Source organism: Electrophorus electricus, chromosome 22 (assembly GCF_041902795.1).
Source record: "Electrophorus electricus isolate QZ-2024a chromosome 22, ASM4190279v1, whole genome shotgun sequence".
Taxonomy (NCBI): domain Eukaryota; kingdom Metazoa; phylum Chordata; class Actinopteri; order Gymnotiformes; family Gymnotidae; genus Electrophorus; species Electrophorus electricus.
In genome coordinates this window covers 13,900,180-13,921,167 of record NC_137518.1, presented here as the reverse complement: position 1 = coordinate 13,921,167, position 20,988 = coordinate 13,900,180, and the positions used below count along the sequence as shown (strand labels likewise).

The 20,988-nt window shown below is 41.4% G+C and overlaps 1 protein-coding gene across 15 annotated transcripts; it reads left to right on the top strand.

The window, feature by feature from the left end:
• Positions 1–523: 523 nt before the first annotated feature.
• On the top strand, positions 524–20,985 carry zmynd8 (zinc finger, MYND-type containing 8). Of its 15 annotated transcripts, XM_081705469.1 has the most exons (22): positions 2,486–2,567; positions 4,464–5,040; positions 7,388–7,458; positions 7,593–7,744; positions 9,032–9,253; positions 9,633–9,746; positions 10,242–10,307; positions 11,554–11,646; positions 11,739–11,826; positions 11,921–11,976; positions 12,078–12,155; positions 12,351–12,466; positions 12,577–13,073; positions 13,425–13,562; positions 13,748–13,918; positions 14,167–14,730; positions 14,949–15,446; positions 17,548–17,744; positions 18,002–18,082; positions 18,206–18,284; positions 18,458–18,724; positions 19,037–20,985. In XM_081705469.1, exons 3-22 carry the CDS (start codon positions 7,434–7,436, stop codon positions 19,207–19,209), a joined length of 3,675 nt encoding a protein of 1,224 aa, XP_081561595.1. In that variant the 5' UTR covers positions 2,486–2,567; positions 4,464–5,040; positions 7,388–7,433; the 3' UTR covers positions 19,210–20,985. The 15 variants fall into 15 exon arrangements, with proteins under 15 accessions (XP_081561596.1, XP_081561592.1, XP_026879132.2 ...); XM_081705470.1 differs by lacking the exons at positions 2,486–2,567; positions 4,464–5,040 and adding an exon at positions 524–672; XM_081705466.1 differs by lacking the exon at positions 4,464–5,040 and having other exon boundaries at positions 2,470–2,567.
• The last annotated feature ends 3 nt before the right edge of the window (positions 20,986–20,988 follow it).

Sequence of the window (20,988 nt, the reverse complement as noted above, 5' to 3'; positions counted from 1 at the left end):
TCACAGACAGCTGTCTTTAGCAAAGCCTACGGAAGCGTAGGAACCACCAAGCTGAACACCTCCATCTAGTGGTTCCCTTTTCAACATGAGAAACAACTCGATTGCAAACCGTGACAGGAACAAAAACATTTAATAGCATAATGTGACATTTGAAGCATACATGTTTCTTTTCAAAGTAATCCACACAATTCTATTTTTTTAAAGCAAAAGTTAAGAACACAGCAACTTGTAGAGGTTTGGACACGGAGACACAATGAGTTAAACTGACTAGTTATTTAATGTGAGATTAAAGAATTAGATCTGCTCTCTCTCCAACAGTCCTTTGTAATATATCCAAAGTGTGGTTATGTTCCATGTTATTTTGGTTATATTTTCCTCAACGAGATAAAGATCGCTTAAACATCTTAAAGCGAACACGCGATCAAGCCCGATTGTCAGGCCCGAGGCTTTTGCGCGTGGTTACTTGCCACGTTTAGCCACCGAGGTCGTGACGTTCAGCGCTGATATTAAGGCCAGAATGAGCATCAAATATGAATCTAGGAAAGCTAAATTCAGAGCTGATACTAAGGCCAGAATGAGCATCAAATATAAATCCAGGAAAACCCCGCATCTACAGAAGTAGACTGCCTATCTGGCTTCACAGATCGAAAATAACCTAAGTCCTGACAACAGGTGAGCTCCCTCAGAAGCTAACGCTAGCTAACTGAAAATCATGGTTTTGCAATGTTGTGAAATAACTGCAGAGAGAAATAATAAACATAGAAAAATCGATTAAGTTCTTCGTTTGCTTGGTACATTTGAGCTAGCTAGCTAAAATGTCACTAACAGGTAGGTTAAGATAACTATCTAACCTGTCTAGCGGGCTATTTTGGCTGGACTACGAGATGAACAGTGTGATTACCAGCTATCTTGATATGTTAAACCTGCACCCAGTTTTACACACGTGTTTTGTTTAGTGTGAATAATGCGCTGTGCCGTTGATTAGCAGTGCTGTCCAATCTGAGCTGTCACTACTCAAACTGATCCAGATGACATTTCTGTCATTCACTAGCTAGACAACTCAGTGGCAGTGTACTACGATATTAGAGAGGTCAACACCGCGGTAACAATTACAAATTAACCTTACATTGAAAGTATAAATTGCTTCTCTTAAATCCTCATTTGAAATAAAATCTGAGATATTATTTTTGTATTGTAATTGTAGTTCACATTGTGACCATAGGATGGCGCAAGAAACGTGACATGCGAATGTAATTCGCCTTTATTTAGGATAGTCCACTGCGGCATTTAATTGTAATCTTTCCAGCTTCTGTTAAATAGTTATTGCCTTATTTGTCATATAATGATTAAATGATATAGCTATAACATATTTTCGTTCATTGTCCTGAAAATATCTAGTCAGCGTTAGCTGAGCAAAATACATTACTTCCTGAAAAAGATGACATTTCACAATGCAATAATCATTAATTCATTATGAGCTTCAATTATGAATGGTTGATTGTAAAAATAAGGGTCAGAGAATAAACTGGCATAAACTCTAAACCATTTTCAATGTATTCTGGCTACTAATAACTGTTTAATGTTGGGATCCCATAGATCTGTTGACACAGTCTACTAGGTTGTTCTAGACAGCTTCCTATTCTTTAACTGAAGCAGTGTGGGTTTTTTTACTTGTCACCTTTTATACCTTTCATTCATAAAACTGTGTTTTGCTGCTGATTAGTTATTGACAGATAGTTGTTGGTAATGTTAACTGTGTCTAGTGTGTTTCAGAATATGGAATTTGAAATGCCTAATTCATCATGTCATATATAGTATACTTTACAGTCAAGCCCCATACCACCTTGACTAAACTTACTCAATAAACACCTATCTTCCATAAAAATGACCAATTCTGCCAGTGAAAATTTTACCATTATTACAAAGGTCTGTGACAGAATTAAGATTATTGCCTGTACACAATATATTTGCCATTATTGTATATTTAAAGTATTTTAGATAATTCAAGGCATAATGTACATTTAGAAAAAAGGTATTGACTTCAGTGAAGGGTTCCTTGTTTGCATACAATTTTATTTGACTTGCCCATTTAACTTTAATGAAGGACCACAGAAACAATGGCCCCTTTCAGCTGGGTGGGTTTGGACCTGTGCTGTGAAACCTTTATGTTGCTTTCCTATTTAAATATCCATCTTAAAGCTTAAAATATTTATTTGTCCTAAGGTAGATGTTAAAAAATATCAGGATCGGGTTGGGTTTGGATTGATTAACTTTGCACTCCTGGGTTAAGGCCTAGATCCTTTCCCTCTGTCCTTAACACAGCAACAGCCTGCTTGTGCTAAACAAAAGGCACTCAGTCAGGAAATGTCTCAGCCAATCAGCTGCTGGCTTCCATCCTGCAAGTCAGCGTCATCCAATCACTGCTCGGCTTTTATGAGAATGTTGGCTCGGCTGGTTTGGAGTGCCGAGGCTGTGTTCATGTAGTGAGAGAGGGCTGAGGGTTGTCCTCCATGTTTTAATAAGCATTGACATTACACACAGGTCTTTTTAGCCATGCATCCACAGAGGTAAGCTTGATTTTCTATTGTTTCACTTCCTCTTTAGCGTTCCTGGCAATGTTGTTTAATGTATTGACACATAAATAATTTTCTTAATCTGGGGTGGTGGTGAAAGAAATCCTATCCCAACTGTACAGATCTGGATCCTGACAGGAACAGGGCTCAGCAATCTGTCTGCCTCTTTCTCTCTGTCATTCTTTCTCTCTCTTTCTGCTATAGCCGTGAGCCCTGTACACAGACGACCATGACAAAAATGACCTTCTGTGCTTTCTCCCTGCTGTGGTGTTGATCAGGCCACAGGGAGCAGGATTGGGAGAGGGTCACAGCAGTGTGAGGTGCTGTCACAGGCCAGCCTTCTCAAAATGGAAGGCCCTGTAGCCTAGGCAGCAGCCAAGGCTGGAAGGGGAAACCTGAACTGCAGAATGGCAGAGAGTCTCAGCTGCAGTGTTGACTCACAGCTTGCAGTATATGCACTACTGAAATTGTTGATTTACTGCCGACACTGAATTTTGGTCTCAACTGTAGGCGAATCCATAAAAAAGCAACAGGAGTTTGCTTTGGTTTTGCTGGTAGACCAACTTGCCAACAGAATAGAAAATAGAAGTCTGTATTATGCACACAGATGAACTTTAGTTTTTGCACATTACTTGGTTTCAGTTTCAGCCTGAAAAGTTTCTGGGTTTAATATGCATTGATTTGGGCCTGGTGAGCTGAGTACAATTGTTCTGTCAAAGCACGAGTCTTGCAGGGGCCGGCCGCCATTTCAGTCACCTTCCCTTTTTGGGCATGTGGCTTGCAGGCCTCATGTTCTGTACTGTACACATGCAACTGAGACGGGAGGCTAGATCATTTTATGCAGAAATCGCTTAGGACCTCAGCTAGGCTATAAAGACAAGCATACTGCAGTTAAGGCATATGCAGAATATATCAAGAATTGTTTGCAATGTGTTGTAGGGAGTATTTTGACTGCTACTGTGTGAGTGTAAGCTGTTTTCAGGAAATGACTTCATGGGTTGTTTGTAGAGTGGGGACATATGGGAGAAGCCATTGAAATAAAGTGGTTAGATTCATGGTCTCTCAGGCCAAAATATCTGTCCCCTGAGCAGCAGGAGGCTGGTGTCCTCGAGTGAAGCCAGGTCTGTGTTACGATGCTTCCAGTGCTTTGATGGACTAAAGCCCCTCAGATCCTGACTGATGGCCTGGCCTTATTGTGGTTAAAGGCTGTGTTTGAATACACAGCATATTGTTGCATTTTAAGCAGTGCTTTAAAAATTGTGTTTTTGTGTTTTTTTAGTTGATTATTAATCTTTTAATCACAGTTAAAATAGGCTTATAGTGGTAGAATAATGCAGTCCAGAATAATGCAGTCCAGACCACAGAATAACTTTAGCAAGAGTGACTATACTATAATCACGAGTGGTAATTACTATATGCATGTTTTTTTAATATATATATATATATATATATATATATATATATATATATATATAAAACCACTTTATTTCAATGGTATATACATACATACATACACACACACAAACACTGAAAATGTAAAAAAAAAAAAAAGAATTTATATATTTAAAAATTTATTTATTTATTTTTCTTACATTTTCGGTATGTGTATATATGTATGTGTGTGTATGTGTGTGTGTATATATATATATATATATATATATATATATATATATATATATATATATATATATATATATATATATATATATATATATATATTATGAAATAAACTTGGTGGTTGTCTGTTTGTCAATCCTTGTGAATGAAGAGCTAAAATGGAAGCTATAACAGGGTATTGTCTAAGAACAGCTGTTTACTTCAAAGGCAGGTGATGTTTTGCTTTTGGTTCTGTGCTTTGTCTCCGTGCCTGTGTGTGTGTGTGCGTGTAAGGCCCCTGCTGCATTCCTGTGAGCCGCTCTACTGGCAAAGCCTGTGTTCTCACCGTTGCCACGGCGAGCTTAGAACGTCTACAAAATGGACGCCTGAGACCGCTCTGAGCCATTAGAGAAAGGAGGTGAAGGGAAGAGAAGCTGGCTGATGTGCGTTTGTCACAGTGCTGCAGGAGCGATCCCGGGCACACACACGCATTCCTTCTCCGTGAAGGTTTTCTGGGAGAAATGGAGTGTGGTTTGGAGCGTATTTTTGATGGCTGATGGCAGAAGCAACTCTACCCTGCATTGCAGCAGTGGATCAGAGCAGAGAGAGGGGAGCAGAGAGAGCCAGCGTGCCACACAGCATCTACCGCCCAATCACGCGCCTCCGTGTGGCTCTCAAACCAATCGGCAGCCCACAGCTGAGGTTAAAGATTGACAATCGCACTGAGAGCAGCAGGGAGAGCAAGGCCCTTCTGGAAAATTCTGCACCCATCTTTGTCTCATCCCTTACAGCTATTATAATTGAGAAAAAAAAAAATTAAAAAAGGGCCCTGCCTGAAGAATCTGTACTGTGCACGTAAAGAAAATTTAAGGTATGCTGTTATGTGTCAATTGTTTTACATTGAACTTAATGTGATGTTAGTGTGATGTGATTTAATGAACAGAAGGAATGATTTTCTATGTGTTGCGCTGCCTTGCTGTATGAAGGTTTGTGCCAGGTGCAGATGGTGGTATTGATTGTGCAAGAGAAATGTTTGTGGCTGAGGACACACAGGGATACATGGTGCATGCAGGGTTTAAGAAAGAAGGAGGCCAAGATGGCCAAGTGCTGCAGATGTTGTTGTGTGTGTGTGTGTGTGTGTGTGTGTGTGTTCTTTCATGTTCTCTCCTAGAGATGCAGAATGGGAGTGAAAACGCAAGAATAAGACCTAAACACACGTATGGGAAGGCGAAGATTTTACTGCCTCCTAAAGAATGATGATGTTTTCTGAGAGGTGGCATTTATTTTCAAAATGCCTCTTAAAAAGCCACACAGTGCCACATTTTTAAACTGTGTTCGAATGAGGCTTTTACCTCTCAGCCTCACTGAGTCATAGGCAAACATGCAGAAATAGACATCCCAACTCTCCTTTCCCACTAGTCTTTGTTTAGACTGCTCGAGTGTGTGTGCTGCAGATAGCGGATGGCTGTGTTCTTGACGGTGGGCATGGGGAGGAGAAACACAGCACCAGTGGCTGGCTGGCTGGCTGTCATCCTGGAGCCTGCCAGCCTGCAACAGAGACGAGCACATCACTGCATGGCTGAAATTGCTTGGCTGAAGGGTTCAAAACATTTTGTGAGGCAGGGAATTAAAACACTCATGATACCGTACCCTTTGCTCATTGCGTCATGTGTAAGGCCATCACCGTGTTTGTGTGTGAGTTTGGAAGCCTGGAATGCTAAGAGTAGGCTTATCAGGATCTGTGTGATTCCATACATTATTTTTTTATTCATCAGGCAAGTGATTTAATGTTTAACTATCTCTGTTTTTGCATGGCTGCCCTCGTGATTTGGCTGCGTGCTGCTGGTGGCATTCTGGAGTGAAGGAAAGCCATTTCATCCCCACCCTCTCGATATATTATTCAGTTTTCAGACCATCATGCACAGCCCTGTTACTTTACCTTTCTAGCTGATAATTCTGATTTACATTTTGTGTGTGTGTGTGTGTGTGTATGTATGTATGTATGTATGTGTGTGTGTGTGTGTGTGTGTGTGTGTCTGTGTGTGTGTGTGTGTGTGTGTGTGTGTGTGTGTGTGATTATTATTATTATCACAGGCATTCATATCCTAAATCTTTGCAGTGTATTTATGCTAAATATTTCATTTGGATTCTGAGGCATGGCCTGTCAGATCTTAAAGGAAAACCATCTGATATTTTTCACAGTAAGGTTTGACTTTAAGGTTTTCTTCCTGGAGACTTTCTCGCCGATTGTGATTTGTTCATGTTTATTTACAAATGAAGTGTTTGCTGCATTAGGACTCCTTTTGTCAGTATTTGCCCATGGACTGTAGACTTCTTTTAGTGAACAGCCTTCTGCAATAACTCTCAGGGAGACCTCAAGCTTCTGTCAAAGGAGCTCTTTCACTGAGAAACTTCTCTGTCTTCCACATTCAAAGAGGTGGAAATAACAAACCGGAGACGACAAATTCAATGAGACTTCTTGGCTGCATCAAAGCGTCTGTACCCCCCCCCCCCCCCCCCGCACCTCTACTTCCTTAACCGGTCAATTGAAATTTCTCAGTGACTCTACAGCTTGGTCACTGAACTGACTTTTATAAATACCCCAGTTTGCAAACCTTTCCATGCAAGCTTTGTTTTCTGCAATAATCATGTTTACCAAGTAAACATAACTGTCTTCGGTTTCTCCCTCCAAGAGCCATGTTGTTATGAGTCGTGCTGGAACTGGCTGAAAAACTGTTGAAATCCTTTGCAAAACAGGTTTTTCGTTTACGTTGTGTGTTTATATTGAGGCAAGTTCACTTGGTAAAGTTAGATACTGATGCAGCAGGCCAGAGGTGAGCACACAGCTTGTCTTATGCCTATGCAAACAGTTGTGGTGTATTTTCAAGCTCCCAAGCGCGCATTGTCAAGTGTCAACATGTTTAGGGCTGAACATTAAGCATGACCACACAGGAACTTGACTGGCATGTTGTGTAGGAATGAGGAGGGTGAAGGAACCCTTGCCATCCTTTGCAAGTGCGAACGCAGTCACCTGTGTCTTAGAAGATGGTACAGCTGGGACTTCAGCCTGAATTCACACTCCTTTCTTTGGCAAGTTGACCTGCCATCAAAGCAAAGCAAACTATGGACTTTTGGTGGCTATGTAAAGGCTATAGGAATGCTAAATTGTGTTTTAAAAGGCTTGTTATAATGAGTGAGCTTCCTTTTGTGTGCGGCAGTTTGGCAGAAGAAGAGGTGAAGGCAGAGTCAGATGTGATTGAGGCGATGGAGATTGCAACACGATCCAAGGGTGAGGAGCCTGTAATGTCACCTTCTCCCTTTTATTAAACAGCTATATATTCTAGTCCTTGTATTGTAGAGGGCCTGATTTGGGGCTTTTTGTTTACATTTTTATTAGAGTGATTTTATGTTTGCTTTGTGCAGTGTCTGACCCGGGGTCAGTCGATCGCACTGCTCCTAAACGCAAGGTGTCCAGCCCCCCGCACTCTTCCAACGGTCACTCTCCTTCAGAAACATCCCCAAGCCCCGTAAAAAAGAAAAAGAAACCAGGAGCTGTCAACAGCAGCAAAGATCAGGTGAGCCTTGCGCGTCATGCGCATGCCTCTCAAACACCAGTCCTAACAGTACCTTTGCCATTGCTCGCTTTTTTCTGTGGTGATGCATTAAGTTATATTGGCTATCATACACAAGATGTACCAAAAAAGGTGTCAGTCGTTCTTACAGAGTTCTGCGTCTTGGTTATCAAGCAGTGTTGATCGATTGTGTTCTAGCTCTCCGTATAGTCACACCTCAGCAGCTTTAATGGGAGCTGAAACTGCAGCTCACATGTGGGCAGATATAAAATTATTCTGTAGACTGTTCTTGTGCTTGGTAGGTCACCAAATACAGCACCAGTCCCAAATATGGACACACCTATTTTGGTTTGTTTTTAAATTGTTTTAAAGAAACAATAGAGATATTGAAGCAATGAAATAGCATATGTTGTGTTAAACAAACATTGTCTGTCTTGGGTTATAGATTCTTCAAAGTAGCCAGATTTTACTTTGATGACAGCTTCACTTAAATAGCTTCATGAAGCAGCCATCTATGTCCTGAAGAAACTAACAAATACTGAGCACTTGCAGAGTGAGGGACTAAACTTAAAGTTAATTTTTAAGTTTGTTATTATTATTTATATTCAATATATATTGTCTTCTTTTGGAAATCAATTCATGTATCAATTACCACTGTTCATAACACAGTCATACAGTCTTAAAAACAACATTGATAATAAACGTCTCCTACAATTATATTAAAATGCCTTTAAGGCTTTGAAAACCATACATTCAGTGAGGTGTATCCAAATTTTGGACTGGTACTGAACTTATGCAGTGCCTCGATTGCCTTATTTCAAAGTTTTGTGTATCGATAAATCTCTGTCATATCTGTTGTGCTTTTAAATGTCAGGTGATTCATTGGCCCATTCAGTCACTGGTAATCAAGAGGTTGCTAATTCTTTGGCATTAATTTATTTACTTAACTGAGGTTGTGGTTTATGGCTGTTTTCTTTTGCATAGATCAAGTCTCATTTGCCAGACTTTGACAATAAGGCAAGCGAGGACAGTGATGAGTGTTACAATGCCGTGCAAGGCCAGTTTCAGCGCTGCTGAGGTGAATTCTGCTAGACTCACTTCTCCTGAGTTTCACAAAGTTTAGCTAAAAAAAACCCTATTAATCTGAAATGTGCTACTGTCCACGCATGCTGCACAGTGTTCTCTTCATCATTCCTTGCATCCTTCATGTGTGTTACCTGTGTCTCTTGTAACCTGCAGTACCTGTATTTTGAAACCCCAAATCTTTTGTTTCTCTTGCCTGCGTTCCAGTCCGAACTAAGACATGGTCCCTTTTACTATGTGAAGCAGCCCGCACTCACCACAGACCCTGTTGATGTTGTACCGCAGGACGGCAGGAACGACTTCTACTGCTGGGTGTGCCACCGAGAGGGCCAGGTGCTCTGCTGTGAGCTCTGCCCACGCGTCTACCACGCTAAGTGCCTCAAACTGGCAGCAGAGCCTGAAGGGGACTGGTTCTGCCCCGAGTGTGAGGTACTGGCTCAGGCTAGCACTGCTACCAGCACGCGAGGACGTGACTGTCTGTGTCTGCAGGGGAAAAATAAGCTTTGTTTGTAATATTTTATTGGGCAACGAGAGTTGCGCTTTTAAAAAAAAAAAAAAAAAAAAAAATTGAAATAACTTCACAGGTGTTTTCACAGAAGAAATAACATTTTTGTCAGTTTACATTTACGTGAGCAAAATCCTAAAGAAAATTCACTTTTATGACTGAAAATGCTTGCGGAAGTAAAAACAGACTGAGCTGTCATTATAGTTGCATAAAATATGGGATAGAAAGAGCTTGAAATGAAAAATGTTTCTAAAGCTAATTTAGTGCATAATTTTCTAGATCACTCTTGCTTTTGCCTTTCAGAAAATAACAGTAGCGGAATGCATCGAAACTCAGAGCAAGGCGATGACCATGCTCACGCTAGACCAGCTGTCTTACCTGCTTAAGTTTGCCCTCCAGAAGATGAAACAGCCAGGTGTAAGTGTCCCATCTCTTAGTCTCTTGCTGATTTGATCATTTGAAAGCTTTTCGTTTGACAAACGCCTGCCGGTGGTTGGATTGTGCTCTGTATTAACAAGAAGTGATGAAGTTGCGTACAGTCCTGCGTCTCCAGGCCTTTAGTGCTGTCCCCTGGAAGATGCTTCATGCTACTCAGAAAGAAAGAAGGACTACTATTTTGTTTTTCATTATTTTAGAGCCAGTTGTCACACTGTAAAGTTCTAGAGCAGGTTATAAGGTTTATACACTCTCTTCCTGACCTCTGACCCTAGAGACAGCCCACTTAGAACTGGACCTGTTTTAATAATGTTAAGTCCTTATTGTTTTGCCTCACGTCAGTTTCAGGGCTTAGTTCCAGAGGTTCCTGATCTCCAACTGTATTTTCTGTATGAGGAGCTTGGTTAAGAGTGGTGTAGGTTTTAAGCGGCCCTCTGACGGTGAATGTACAGATCCCAAACCTTTGCTTTCTTTCAGGATCAGCCTCGTACTTCATCTCAGTCATCCCATACTCCTGGCTCTCAGAAAAAAGCTTATAATTGGGTAACCCAAACCTGCCCCTCCACCATATTCCAGATCCTCTCTTCTCTGCACTATCCTCTTTTAATGTGCTTGGAGTGGGGTGTTTGTGTGGTGCTGTAGCAGGGGTGGGCAATATGATATGTTAGAATTATCATGATAAATTACATGATGATACACTTCTCTAAGTGTACTACCAATGTTGTCACCAGTATTATCAGTAGTACTTCTAGAACACTGACCTGCTACAAGTTTAATTTAAAAAAATAAAGATTTAGTCTAATTATAGAGTTTGTAACTAGCAGTCAGTGGTATCACATTGTAACATGGCATAACAAGAATCTGATTGGATGTTAGGTGTTAGTATAATAATATTATACTGTTTTTTTTTTTTTAGCCATCTCCAAAAAATTATTGCATCATTTTTACCTTTTCTTTTTAAACCCTTTTTGGTTTTAAAGGAGCACTGTTTCTGGTCCAGCCTATAAACCTTTATAACGAAACACATTAAAAAAAAATTCTGATTTACATCATTTGTAGTGTAGATGTCTTCGAGCATCGTGATACTACATCTCTGCCATTTTGCCCACCCCTAAGCTCTGATATGTTCTTGACGTAATCCCTGGTTCTATGGGTGGTGATTGGTGGTAAACGAGGTGGTGTAGTGACAGCCCAGGCTGTACTTTTGGCGTAATGGTCCAGAAAACATCCAGAAAGGACCAGAAATGATGCTGACCATGGCCCTGTTTTAAGAGGGGTCTTAAGGCTAATTGATGCTTCATAGGTAAACTGACTTCTTTTAGTTCTCCTACCACATTTGATGCAGTGCTGTGATTGCTTTTGTTCGCCTGGTCATTTTTCAGCTGTTCGCACAGTTGACGTCTTGACCTTGTCAAACCATGGAATGAAGTCTCTCATTGGTTAAACGTATTTGTGAGTGTGGTTCCAAATGGAACAATAGCATGATGGCAATTTATCTAGGTGCTCCTTTGTAAAAAGTAAGAAAAATAAAAAAGCCATTATTTATTAAAAAAAAGTCATACATTATAAAATCGGAGGCTAATCAATTTATTTGAGGAAGAAAAAAGTCTGTCTGCTTCATCTGAGGTATACTGTGCACCAGACACTCACCCTGAAGCTGAGGTCTGGCTAATACCTGATTCTGGTGGACCGCGATACAAAAAGTACAGGCAGGGCTGGATGGGGAAACCCCTAGCAGTGCCACATCTTCCTGAGGCTCTGTGTTTTCCTTCTTTCTCTCTCAATCCAGACAGAACCGTTTCAGAAGCCGGTGTGTCTCGAGCAGCATCCCGATTATGCGGAGTATATTTTTCATCCCATGGATCTGTGTACATTAGAAAAGGTAAAAGAGCATCTTTCAAAAACTAGTCCATCAGTAGCTTGTTATTTATTTTGGTGTGCAGTTTTTAAGATCCTCCCCCCACTCTCTTCTAGAATATCAAAAAGAAACTATATGGCTCTACTGAAGCGTTCTTGGCTGATGTGAAGTGGATTTTGCACAACTGTATTATTTACAATGGAGGTTGGACACAACACTCCTAGACTTGTGTTGAAATGTCTCTTATTATTGATTTGCTGGAAAACATTTTGAATTCTACATCTTATTTTCCCTCCAGGGAATCATAAGCTCACAGCAACAGCTAAAGTTATAGTAAAAATCTGTGAACATGAAGTGAGTAAAACAGATTTTAACGGAATTTAATAAATCCCAAAGTTGAAATGAACATGCAGAAATTGATGCTAGTTGTTTCAGACTATTTGTCTGCTCTCCAGATGAATGAAATTGAGGTCTGTCCAGAGTGCTATCTTTCAGCCTGCCAGAAGAGAGAGAACTGGTTTTGTGAGCCATGTGTAAGTAGTATCTACCATATAAATATGTATCTGTTCTCTTAAACAGTTTCCAAAAGTGTTTTCTTACCTAGTTGTCAGTTCCCAATGTTTAGGTACTATTAGCTGTCTATCAATATCTGTTTAAAATGGCATGGAAAAAAAAACTTATGACAAGTGAAATAATTATTCCTTTATTTTACTTGTGGTTTATATTAGAGTAACCCCCATCCTTTAGTGTGGGCCAAACTTAAGGGGTTTCCCTTCTGGCCTGCCAAAGCTCTACGAGACAAAGATGGACAAGTGGATGCTCGATTCTTTGGACAGCATGACAGGTTAGAGATAGTGGATCCACTGAAATGAAAGAGACTCAGTGAAATGAGTGGGCTCGTGATCGTCTCTGTTTCACTCAGTTCTATTCAGTTCTGTTCTGTTGCATTTTCAGAGCCTGGGTACCAATCAACAACTGCTACCTCATGTCTAAAGAGATCCCTTTCTCTGTGAAGAAGACCAAAAGCATATTCAACAGTGCAATGCAGGAGATGGAAGTCTATGTTGAAAACATCCGCAAAAAATTTGGTGTGTTCAATTATGCCCCGTTCCGCACGCCCTACACACCCGACAACCAGTTCCAAATGCTTCTTGACCCTGCCAACCCAAGCGCTGGCTCCGTCAAACCTGAAAAACAGGAGAAGATCAAGTTTAGCTTTGACATGACTGCATCACCCAAGATGCTTGTGGGCAAGAACATGATGTCAGGGGGGATTGGTGGAGGAGGAACTGGAAGACGGATCTCTATGACGGACATACCTCGTTCACCAATGAGCACCAACTCCTCTGCCCATACTGGCTCTGATGGTGAGCAAGAGGGTGGTGAAAAGAGCCAAGCCAGAGTACCGCTACCCCACCACAGCACAGGAGAAGAGTCTCTTGAAAGTACAGGTACTAGCAGACTGCTACATCGTGATGCACACCATACCTCTCTGTGCTACTCTAGAACATGAATTGCCATTTATAAATGAAAGGTGGACGGAGCGGACGTCTGACTGAGCTTGCTAAATCCACTGATGAGAATGTAACTGGATTAAAGTGTGGAAAAAACAAGCAAGCAAGCACACAAACAAACAAAAAAAAAGCAAAGAAAAACATGTAGCACATGGAGTCTCTGAGACTGGGACTGAGAAATGCTGCACCTAGCCTTTCCTTTATTTGCTGTTAGCTGTTAGCTTAATTGTTAGCTTAACTGAACTGCAGTAAATGCATACAATTTAACCAACCCACTGGTCTCCATAGCGTCCCCTGCTGCTTCCAGAGCAGGTCCTGCAAGCAGCGCTGTGGACAGCCCTAAACCATTCCACTCTACGGGTCCCAGTACACCCATCAAACAGGAGAAAGCGCCTGCCACAGGTGGAATCCTAAACCTAAACCTCGGTAGGCTGCTTCTTCCATTTCTGATTAATGCAATAGATCAAATGAGCTGCTTCTGCAAACATAAATGAACAATAAGTTGTCAGCTAAGATTTTCTCTTTGGCCGCAAGTTACAGGCTGACTGTGTCGTAATTTATAAAGCCGGTCCTGATCCCCGCGCGCCTGTTCTGCCTGCCCATCACCCCAGACCGCAGCAAGGCCGAGATGGACCTGAAGGAGTTGAGTGAATCCGTTCAACAGCAGCAACAGCAGCAGCAGCAGGGACCCCAGGCCTCCCTTACGTCCCCCAAAAGGCAGATGAGGAGTCGCTTCCAGCTCAACCTGGACAAGACCATCGAGAGCTGCAAGGCACAGCTGGGTGAGTTCGCGGCCACCAGGAAAAATTCTGTCTGGGATGGTTGTTATTAATGCATTATTAACAAAAAAAATGTAATGATAAAAAAAAAAAGGCTAGAATTTAGAAATTCACAGTTCTTTATTTATGTTTGCAGGCAGCATTGGTGGAATTATTTGAATTATAGTGTAGAAATGTAAATAATTTAATAATTTTCTCTGAAATTGTTTATGTAATTGTAGTATCTTTTACTTTTGCTGTCCTGCGTGCAGGTATAGATGAGATATCTGAGGATGTGTATAAAGGTGTGGAGCACAGTGACTCGGAAGACTCGGACAAGTCTGACTCCAGCGACAGCGAGTACGCCAGTGATGACGAACAGAAACCAAAGAGTGTCCAGGACTCCACCACTGACAACAAGACAGAGAAAGAGCCATCCAAAAAGAAGCCCAAACCGTCGCCCCCTGTTAGCGAAGACAAGGACAGCAGTGTAGAAGCCTCGGGAACCCCTAGCATGGCGACCAAAGGTGAAACTCCACAGAGAGCTGGATCAAGCGTCTCTCCAGTGAAAGAGAAACCAGCCATCGACTTGGACAAAGAAGCATCAAAAGCGGCACTGAAAGTAGCTCCGGCCTCTCCGAGTGCAAGAGACAAACTCAAAACGGCAGAGGAGAGCAGGCAGCTGGCGTCTGACGACGCAGATATGGACTCAGACTCGGAGAGAGAGCTAGTGATTGATCTGGGGGAGGAGCCAGGAGGAAGAGAGAGGAAGAGGAGCAGGAAAGACTCAACTGCTGTCACTGCACTCAAAGAACCTGCAGCTTCTAAGATGGAGGGTAACCTACTCTGTGTTCTGACTTTTTATCAGGGCACCGTATACAGGCACATGATTTCGAGTTTCATCTAAATAGTCAACAAATAAGATAATCCTAAAACCTTAATGCATATGTTAGGTGCAAATTTTGATTTATTTTAGATTTCATTTGTATAATCTTTATTCAGTATGAATTTGTTGTGTCTTTACAATGGCCACGATGTATTTTTCCCCCTCAAGGTAAGGCCCCTGTCACAGGAAGTCTTGCACAGTCCCATCCTCCTGCAACCCTCTCCACCACACCAGGCCTCAAAGACCCCCTGCAGTCTCCCATGGCGATTCCTCTGAACGTAGTCACCGTGCCTGCGGTCCCTAACGCCACGGCCCTCGCCTCTTCTACCACCCCCAATGCCACCTTGTCTCCGGCAGCAGCCACCTCCTCAACCCCCACCAGCACCGTGAAAAAGCAGCGCCCCCTGCTGCCCCGGGAGACTGTGCCAGTTGTGCAGCGGGCCGTGGTGTGGAACCCCACTGCCAAGTTCCAGACGTCCTCTCAGAAGTGGCACATGCAGAAGGTGCAGAGGCAGCAGCAGGGCCAGACGCAGACGCAGCCGACCACACAGACGCAAGTGCTTGCGCAGACGCAGGCACTAGCGCAGACGCAAGCGCAGCCCTCGCCTGTGTCCACGCAACAGCCTGCAGCCGGCACGAGATACCAGACGCGACAGGCTGTTAAAGGTCTGGGGCAAAGTTAATTTCAACAGCAATTTTAACTTACTTTTATTTAAGTAGTTTTACCCTTTTTTTTTTGAAATATATAATTAGTTTTAGTTTAATGTTTTATAATTAATTTACTATAGTTTTAGTCACTAGAGGTATTTTGGTTGCTAGAGTAAATTTTAATTTTAGTTTAATGTTTAGGCATATTTTGCCATTTATTTTACATTAGTTTTTCTTCAGAGGAGAGTAGAACATGCACACGTGTGAGTCCAGGGTATCGTTAACGCCAGCTAGGCCTAGAACTCTGAGGGCACAGTGCAGTATTCATGGGCTTGTGTTCTTCCTGACTGAGATCAGTGGTGTCATTCCTGAGAACTGCCTGGATCTGCTGCAGACACAATTTAGGGGTCACAGCCCCAAGTGCTCCCATCACTGCTGGGATAAGACTGCTTGGTCTTATTCCTACACATTCTGTCCATTTCTTCTTTCAGTCCCTGGTATTTCTCCAGCTCATATTCCTTCTTTGGGGTCTTTTCATTATTTGGGACTACCATATGTATTATTATCTATTTTGTTATCTGCATCTTATCTACAATCACTGTGTCTGGTTGATTGGCCATTTCCTGCTTGTTTGTCTGCATCTCGAGGTCCCACAGGATCTTAAATGTTGTTTTCCAGGCACTCTCTGTGGTTCCACCCATTTGGACTTGGGGGGTGTCCAGCTTGCCGCTTGGTTGCGTTTCTCTGTATATCTTTCGCCCTGCTACCTTGGGTCTTATCTGATGTGACACACCCTTCCTTGGCATGGCAAGGCTTTGATCTTATGACTTATGAGAAATGTAACATGCAGCATGAAAAGCTGTCTAACCCCAAGCCAATGATGGAGGGAACATGTGAGTGTATACAGGCAGGGGAAACGAGGAATAGCTGAAATGGATATTTAGGGCATGGCTAATTAACAAATCAATCACATGCAAAGGGTGGGACTAAGAGGCAGAGTAAGGAACCAGAATGAAAACAAGACACATAGCAATGCTCATGTGCTTGAGAGACTTCTGAGCAGTAGTCATGTACTTACACATATGCACATTCAGTTCGGATGCTAGTATTCCTGACAGGAATGTACTTTGGTGTTGTGTACAGGCTGTTGTGTTGGATGGTGTTTGTCCCTTGTTGGGGTCCTTTATTCTTTTATGAGAAGTACTGCTCTGCTTTGTGTTAGTGTGTCCAGGTGGGAGCCAGTAATTAGCATCTGGTTCATTTGTTGTGCTGTGCAGTAATGCAGAGCTGTTGCATTCTTTAAGCCAGTCGGCATAGATCATGTTTGGCCCTGGTTCTGCCCAGTTCTTCATGTTTTGTCTTGTGCTTCTCGGACATCTGCTCTTGTGATCCTAACTGGTTCCTGATCTGGGAGACTGTGAAGCTCCACCATTAGGTCTCTTAACAGTTAAGCACTGGTGTTATGTGATGATGCATTCTCCAGTAAGCTATTTCAGTATTGTTCTGTTTCATCTCTCAGTGTATCCACAGTCAGGGTTTTTGCACTGTAACTGAGTCAATACTTTGGATGACTATTTAGTGAAGAGAGTATTTGTTCTTGTACATGCTCCTTCTCTTATTGTAACTCTGCAGTCTGGCTGCAAGTGCTGTTAACCTTGTTTAACAGACTCCAAGGCCTTGTATGTGGGCTGCCATTGTATTTCTTCAGTAGCCAAGTATTTGTATCCCTCTTTAGCTCGGTCAGCTTGTTTACTTCAATAAGAATTGCCTTCTTGGTTTCATAGCCCAAAATGACCTGGAGCATGCTCTGCTGAAGAGGCTTGTAACAGTATGTTGGTTTCAGTTTATATTGTATGTGATGGTAGCTCGCCACCAAGTTGGGGAAACCTACACTTGTGACTGACAGTTGTTATACTGAATGATTGTCTATCTCACTCAGTCAGTCAGACAGACAGACAATACTGCCCTCTATGTGTATACAGATTATAATTTTTTCATTCAAGACTAAGATTTGAATAACTCTGCTCTAATGACTTTTCTACTCACACCTTTCTGCTCAGCAGATCTGTTGCGAGCCCCACTATGTAGAGTTTAACCAAAACATCTTTAATTATCTCAGCCGTCCAGCAGAAAGATGCCCCGCACAGCACGTCCACCTCAGCTGTCACCCTGGTTACCAGCGCGCCGGTGTCGGCAACAATTGTGACCGGTGCCACAGTGAGTTCCACCCTATCGGCAACCTCCGTGGCTGGAGAGCTGCAGATTCCCACCACCTCAGCTGATGTGGCAGCTGACATCGCAAAGTACACTAGCAAAGTAAGATGACTCCTCTCCACACAACGTGGATATGGACAAGTGAAGGTTGACTTTAAAACCTGTGCAGTCACTTTGGCTTTGCATTATGGTTTTTTTTTTTTTTTTTTTTTTTGAAGAGCAGCCTAGGTGTGTGTGTGTGTGTGTGAGAGAGAGAGATAGATGCAGGTTGCTTTAGTAACAGTGTCGTTCATCTGGTCTGTCCTATGCATTATTGAGATGTGTTTATATAAACAGTCATTTATTTTATGTATTTGCAGATAATGGATGCAATCAAGGGAACAATGACTGAAATATACAATGACCTCTCCAAGAGCACCTCAGGAAATACAATAGCAGAAGTGGGTGTTTGTGAAGTCCAGAGATGTGAATACAGTCCTCTGAGTAAATTTTAGTAAATCAGATCCTTAGCAGTTTCAAGGGCAGTGCGTCAAAGGTTGCAGTGCTGTGTGCTTGCTTTGCAGATTAGACGGTTACGGATTGAAATTGAAAAACTGCAATGGCTGCATCAACAGGAGTTGTCCGAGATGAAGCACAATTTAGGTTTGTCATTTTTTAATCTGGGAATTTCACTGAATTCAAATTAATCCCTGCACGGCAGACATAAGCAAACTACATAAGAAATCAGTTTTCTAATTTTATTTACCTAGGCTGCTTAAAGATAAAGAGAACCAAATTTGCCATTTAAAACGTTTGGTTTTCGACCTTTTGTCTAGGAGTGTGTGTTTTGTGTATCGTCTCAGAGCTGACCATGGCGGAAATGAGACAGAGCCTGGAGCAGGAGAGGGAGCGGCTGGTATTCGAGGTGAAGAAGCAGATGGAGATGGAGAAACAGCAGGCTGTGGATGAGACCAAGAAGAAGCAGTGGTGTGCCAACTGCAAGAAGGAAGCCATTTTCTACTGCTGCTGGAACACCAGCTACTGCGACTACCCCTGCCAGCAGGCGCACTGGCCTGAACACATGAAGTCCTGCACACAGTCTGGTAGGAGACAGTGCACTGTTGCACTGATTTCACATTTTAAGAGCTGCTACCGATCTGTTGACACTAGTCTCCTGTAGCACATGGCTGAGCAGCTAGAGCACCTGCTAACAACACCGAGGTCATTGGTTCAATTCCCAGGAAGCATTTGTACAGCCATACTGATAAATATGTAAGTTGGTCTAGATAAGACCAATTGCTGTAAACATAGTCTTTTATATTTCTTCCCTATTTTTTTACTCTTGTATGTTCCTGGATAGGAGAGTTGAAGTATGTCTGAGGCACTGACTAACAAGACCCGTTCTGTTTTTTCAGCAACATCATCACAGCAAGAACCAGAAACAGAGTCGAGCACGGACGCCATTCCTAAAGCTTCCGGGCCTCCAACCAGCAGTCAGGATTCTCCGCAAGAGTCCACAGCAGCTCCCCCAGACAAAGACAGTGACGCTGACAAATCTAAGGACAATGTCACTGTCAGTCTGTCCTAGCTCAGACCCATGAAGTCTGTCTGAAAACTGTACTTACACCTGCATAACTGTACAAAACATAGATGAATAATTCACTACAAAAAAAAAAACAAAAAAAGACAACAAAAAAAGTATTTTGTGTTTTTGTCTTGCCAAGCTGTGCTTGTGGAATTTTGGGAAGCTGACTAATTTGTCTGTTTAGTAACAATTTCAAGTTCCAAACAGAAGTCACTGAATCTCCTGTGTGCCACACATGCATTATTGAAGCCTAGCGTTAATGCTTTAATAACCAATTCCACTTTAGTGACTTCCTTTGCCCTTTTTTAGTTGATTCTTAGTGTTCTGGAGTCCATAATTTCATTCTAAAAGGCTTGTCCATTTTTCTTCAGAATGCCAACCTGGATTACCACTATGAACCTGCAAAAATATTTCTTTTTTTAAATACACTGCAGTTATCCCATGGTGCTTACTTCATGTTTGTGGGATTTCAGTAGAATTAAGACTTGTTTAGCATTTAATGTTTCATTCTGGAGTGAAAGTTAGTTCAAGAACTATAGAACATCTTTCTACATGAACCAGGGCAGAATGCATCTTTTTGTTTTAATGTGTCTCAATACAAAAAGCATGCGACTCAGCATCACGAGTGAGGTTATGGAGACTGAAGCAGCCAGCCTCAAATGTGAGGCAATAAAGCAACTGGTTAAAAAAAGGTCTGAGTGTAAAATATAAAAGACCAACTACAGAGGATACCTAATATCTTTTATAGACTTAAAGTCATGTCTGTCACTATGGAAAAGGGCCTTGGTGAAGTGGCAGTAAAGTTATGTTTTCGCTGCAATTTATGTTCTTTCCTAATGTATAAGCTTTATATGAGAGTGGATAACAAAAGAAAAAATGGGATATGGTTGTTAATTTAATGTAATTTTATTTTTACAATTGATAGACTTTAAAGAAGAATACTAGTTTATGTTCATATTTATGTTAATTTATCCAGATGTTTTGTTAGGTAATATAAAGTTCGAAAGACTACATTATTTTTAGGTTGCTTATGCATCACTAAAACCATTTGAAACTGCTCGTGGGGGTAAAAATTAATCTCTGATTAGATTAGCTACTAAAATTTGCCAAGTGTGATATTTTTTTAACAATTTATTATGGTACAGTAAGACATGACTATCACCACCAGATATCAGCCTGTTTATTGTTTATAATTCTGAATAGAATACATACTTAAAAAAAAAAAATTCTTTACATTTTTTCTATGCCTCAGAACATTTTTGCCTTCTTCACTCACCAGTGTACACATTTTCAAGTTCTGTTTTTGAGTGGTACATTACTGGCGTCCAACTGGAGTCTTATTCCTATCTGTTTTGTCTTTTTCTTTTTAAAATCACAATAACTATTTCAAACAGTCTTCAGTGTTATAACAGACATTATAGAGCTATTTCTTTACTTTTTTCCAGTAGTCTTAATATGTTACTTTTTTATCAGTTTGTAACTTGAAAATAATTTTTTTTTCATCGGACCTGTATCTAGAACAGACTGAGTACCAAAGTTGAGACACTGAATAACACTGGTTTATTGTTGTATTATAAAATGCCATAATTTAGGTTTATACAACACATACAATATCACCCTTTTAGCAGCCTCTCTAATATTATGTTGACTGTTGACTGTTGATAAGATGAGGACATTATTCTTAATTAGAAAAAAAAGATCCAGGGGATTCACTGTATATAGTACAAGAAAACACAAATGTTTACATATTGTACATAAATAAAGATTTGGTGGTCTTAATGC